Source organism: Chlorocebus sabaeus, chromosome 10, assembly GCF_047675955.1.
Source record: "Chlorocebus sabaeus isolate Y175 chromosome 10, mChlSab1.0.hap1, whole genome shotgun sequence".
Classification (NCBI taxonomy): domain Eukaryota; kingdom Metazoa; phylum Chordata; class Mammalia; order Primates; family Cercopithecidae; genus Chlorocebus; species Chlorocebus sabaeus.
In genome coordinates this window covers 119,966,656-119,971,468 of record NC_132913.1, presented here as the reverse complement: position 1 = coordinate 119,971,468, position 4,813 = coordinate 119,966,656, and the positions used below count along the sequence as shown (strand labels likewise).

The 4,813-nt window shown below is 61.9% G+C and overlaps 1 protein-coding gene across 1 annotated transcript; it reads right to left on the bottom strand.

Moving 5' to 3' along the window:
* Positions 1 to 833: 833 nt before the first annotated feature.
* ALPI (alkaline phosphatase, intestinal) lies at positions 834 to 4,264 on the bottom strand. The gene is made up of 11 exons (XM_073020289.1): positions 4,198 to 4,264; positions 4,000 to 4,116; positions 3,770 to 3,885; positions 3,110 to 3,284; positions 2,861 to 3,033; positions 2,481 to 2,615; positions 2,313 to 2,385; positions 2,048 to 2,182; positions 1,772 to 1,963; positions 1,442 to 1,558; positions 834 to 1,331 (listed from the first exon to the last, which is right to left on the bottom strand). The coding sequence occupies exons 1-11, from the start codon at positions 4,262 to 4,264 to the stop codon at positions 979 to 981; spliced, it is 1,653 nt and encodes a 550-aa protein (XP_072876390.1). The 3' UTR covers positions 834 to 978.
* Positions 4,265 to 4,813: the final 549 nt, after the last annotated feature.

Below are 4,813 nucleotides of genomic sequence, written 5' to 3'. Positions count from 1 at the left end.
AGCCCCTCCTGGTCTGCGTTATCCACCCCTCCAGATACCGTGCCCTCACTCACTCATGATTTTTCTCCTAGGAAGTAGTACCGGCATTGCATTGTCTAACACTTCCTTTTATTATTGCTTTGTCTCCTAGGAGAATGGAGACCTTCAGGAGGCAGGGGAGTCTTCCTTGTTGAGAAATCTATGCCCAGCATCCAGATGTCCCAGGAGGGTCCATGGGCTCTGGGCTGCTGCCCTGTACCCAGAGCTCCTCAGGCGCTCCTTGGATCTCCTGACCTGGAATGGGCACTGGGGGTCGGGAAGCATCTGAATGACTGTGACTTGGGGCAAGCCTCTGCCTCATTGGTCCCTTGGTCAGGTGCAGGGGTGTGGAATGATCCTAGTGGGGAGGCAGCAGAGGATTGTGTCAAAGCCCCCATGGGGATCCCCACCCCAGCAGCCTCCTTGGGTGGGTTGCAGAGTGGCGGGAAGCTGCTCTTCTTCAGGTGTCCTGATCCACCCAAGTGTTTGGGTCTACCAGGTGCTATGAGGATTGAAGCTAAGAACGATGGGGCACACAGTCTCCGTGTGTCGTATCCAGGGTTGGAGGACGTCTCTGGGTCCAGGCCTACTTGGTCTTCCTCAGGCTAGAGGCAGGGTGGGGGCTGAGTGGTTTGGGTCCCTTTATTGTCTGGGGTGCAGGCAGCCGCATGGCACAAATCCGCAGTCTCTGGGGTTGGGAGGAAGAATCAGAGAGCAGCTTGGGGGGAGGTCCTGGGAGTCCCAGGCTCAGCTCCCAGGGCGCCCTGGGTTCCTGCTCCCTGAAGGGGATGCAGAGGGAAGAAGGGCAGCGCTGCTCCAGCTAATGCTGGTTTATCTCTAGGGGATGAAGGTCCAGCGGCAGGTCACCTGTATGTGTTCACGCCGAAAGTGGCAGCTCAGGACGGGGAGCAGGGCAGGACGCCTGGAGGTGGGGAGCAGGATAACTCCAGGGTGGGGCGCTCAGGGAGCAGCGGCCGCCCCCAGCAGCAGCAGGGTCCCGGCCAGCAGAGGCAGCGACGCGGGAACCGGGTGCGCAGCGTCGGTGGTGCCGGCCGGAGCGGGAGGCGCGGTGTCAGTAGTGCCGGCGGGAGCGGGAGGCGCGGTGTCGGTCGTGCCGGCGGGGGGCGCCAGGTCGCAGGCCGTGTAGGGCTCCAGGCAGGCGGCAAAGGCCATGACGTGCGCTACGAAGCTCTGCTCCTGCACACCGTGCACCAGGTGCGCCTGAGGACCGCGCGCGAACACCGCCACGTCTTCGCCTCCGTGGGTCTCGGACGACAGGGGCACCGCTGCCTGCTGCCGGTAATCGGGGCTCCCTGGTAGGAGGGTGAGTGCAGTTCAGGGCAGGCGGGCGGCGTCCCCCTCCCGCGAATGCCCCGTCCCTGGCACTCTGGTCCCCCTGAGCGGGCCATTCAGCCTCACTCACCGCTCTCACTCTCATTCACATCTGGCCGCACGCCTGAGTTGAGTACGTAGCCCGGGCCATTGCCGTACAGGATGGACGTGTAGGCTTTGCTGTCCAGAGCCTTGCTGGGGGCCAACCCTGTAGGGAGACGGGGGTCCCTGTAGTTGAGCTGACCACAGCTGTGGGAGTGCCTCCTATGTGCTAGGCACCACCACTTTGCCTGTTCAGGGGCTCTGTCCTCACAATAGGGCTGGTGCCAGCATCACACACATTTGGCAGAGGAGAAAACTGAGGCTCAGACTTCACCCACAAAACTGATGCAGCAGCACCTGCCACTCTCCCCAGGCCTACCGAAGATGGAGCTCCCTCGCAAGGTGTAGCCACCAAAGGAGAATACGTGGGAGTGGTCAGCAGTGATGAGGGTCAGCGTGTCCTCCTCGCTGGTGAGCTGGCCTGCCCTCTCGATGGCGTCATCGAACATGACCGCCTCGGTGAGCGCATGGTAAGCCAAGCCCGCATGATGACCATGGTCTATGCGACCACCTGCAGGAAGGCCAGAGGAGGGTGATGCTTGAACTTGCCCTGCCCTGCCCCGCCTTCCTCCACTCCCCAGGGGCCACCACACACCCTCCACGAAGAGGTAGAAGCCGCGGGGGTTCCTGCTCAGCAGGCGCAGGGCAGCCTCTGTCATCTCCAGCAGGGAGGGGTCCAGTGTGGGGTCTCGGTTGATCTCATATTTCATGTCTCCGGGTTCAAAGAGGCCTGTGGGACAAGGGGCTTGGTAGTGATTGGCAGGCTGTGAGCAGGAGAGTGCTGGCTGATGTGCACACAGGCTTGGATGGCACCCTCTGAGGCCGTCTGAGGGATGCCAGGGCAGGAAGGGGGTCATTACCCATGAGATGGGTCACAGACTGGTCCAGGGATGCCTGCATGAGCTCAGTGCGGTTCCACACATACCGGGCACCCTGCAGGGATAGAGCCAGGCCTCAGCCCACAGCCCTGAGACCCACACACTTGCCCTGCCCCTGCCATGCCTCCCACACCTGCCAGCCCCCGTCACCTGGTGCTTTGTCAGCCATTCCTGCACCAGGTACTTCCCGTCCAGTCTGATTCCGTTCTGGCTGGCATCACTTGGGTACTCAGGGTCTGGGGCCCCCCTGGGAAACATGTACTTGCGGCCTCCACCCAGGATCACCTGGGGACAGAGGATGGGGCAGGTGGGTTGGGGGCCTAGTTGGCCCCACGTCCCCTCCTCATGCACAGCCCCTGGCTCCCCTCCCCAGGGCAGTGGGAATGGCCCAGGCTGGGTTGCACATTCCGCGTGCCCAACCCCACCTCCAGACCCTGCTGACCCGGATCAGGCTTTTGGTTGCCTGGATCTGAGCCTGTGCCCCCACCTTCCCCTCTGCCTAGCCCCAGCCCTTGGCCTTGGGGTCGCACGTCAATGTCCACGTTGGAGATGAGCTGTGTGGCAATGTCCTGGCAGCCATCCTGGTGGGCCGAGGCAGGCATGTCAGCATCTGAGTACCAGTTGCGGTTCACCGTGTGTGCGTAGGTGCCGGCTGGCGAGGCATGCTGCACCCGTGTGGTGGTCACCACTCCCACTGACTTTCCTGAGGGTGACAGGGGTCAGGATTGGTGACCGAGGTCTTGGGCCTGGTCCTGACCCCGCAGCGGGCCCTAGCTCACCTGCTTTCTTGGCCCGGTTCATCACGGAGATGACCTCATTGCCGCGTGTCGTGTTGCACTGGTTATAGCGGGCGGCTGCACTCAAGCCGATGGTCTGGTAGTTGGCCTTGACCCCGCACAGGTAGGCTGTGGCTGTGCCTGCGCTGTCTGGCACCTGTCTGTCCACATTGTACGTCTGGGAATAGAGACACCCTGAGCTCTACTTTGGGGCTTCGGCAGCATTTACAGCCAGGGGCAAAGTCCTACCCTGATTTAAACCCCGGCAGCCTGTACTGCAGCTGGTTCCTAGTATCCCCACTTCGCCTCCCTCCTGCTGCGCCCAAGACATGCAGGGGCCCTGGGTGCTGCTGCTGCTGGGCCTGAGGCTACAGCTCTCCCTGGGCATCATCCCAGGTAATGAGGCTCCCCAAGCTGTTCTGCACACAGGGCGCCCCCTCACCAGGCTGACCTGATCTCTACTCTCCCCCTGGCCAACTGAGGAGGACCCAGCCTTCTGGACACAGACCCCAACCAGGGGCCTGGTTCTGGTCCTCTGGGGTCCTAACTGCTCCCAGCTCCTAACTCAGGCCCCAGCTGTCCTGGCTCCCTCCCTCCTGCCACACTCCATATCCTTGACCCCTCTCCTCTGCTTGGAGGACTCTGAAGTGGCCCAGCCCTTACCTTGGATAGCGCCACGTATGGGAAGCGGTCCATGGCCAGGGGCGTCTCAGGCCCCAGTTTGCCATTCTTCTGCCCCTTTAGGATCCTGGTGGCTGTCACCGTGGGCACCCCCATCCCTGAAGGGGCAGAAATGTGTGAGTCCTGGGCCCCAGGGCTGGCCTGGAATCACCAGAGGTCCTAGGTGCTGGGGCTGTGAGGGCTGCGGGGCTGGATAGGCCTTGGTCACTCACCATCACCCAGGAAGAGGATGAGGTTCTTGGCGACCTTCTGGATGGGCTGCAGCTTCTTGGCGGCATCCAGGGCCTCAGCTGCATGGCGGTTCCAGAAGGCTGGGTTCTCCTCCTCAACTGGCCAGGGGGAGAGTAGAAATCAGGTCAGCCTGGTGAGGGGGCACCCTGTGTGCGGAACAGCTTGGGGAGCCTCATTACCTGGGATGATGCCCAGGGAGAGCTGTAGCCTCAGGCCCAGCAGCAGCAGCACCCAGGGCCCCTGCATGTCTTGGGCGCAGCAGGAGGGAGGCGAAGTGGGGACACTAGGAACCGGCTGCAGTGCAGGCTGCCTGGGTTTAAATCAGGGTAGGACTTTGCCCCTGGCTGTAAATGCTCCACGTCCCTCCCCACACCCCTTGTGTCCATCTTGACCCCACCCAGTCCTGTGACCAGAAGCCAAGCTTGCTGAAGGGAAGGGACCGTGTGTGGCTCATAGTGTCTTGTGGGAGATCCGTTGCCACTCCTTTGTTCACCTCATTCAAGGTGTGAAGAGAGGTGAGACTGGAAACACACAGCCTAGTCCAGGGCCCAGGTTAGGGCTCATCATACCACGAGCCCCAGAGGAGTGTGAAAGGAGGCATGTGGGGTGGCCTGGCTGCCCTAGAACCCACTTGGTGTGTGTGGGTGCCCACATCTATGTCCTGAGGACACAGGCTGGGGAGGGGCCAGTGCCCTGGGTTGGCCAGGCCTGGGCTGGGTCTTCCACAGCAGCTTGTATACTTGAGGTTGACCCCTGTTTTCTTACACAGGTAGATTGAGCCTGGGGTGAGTCTGT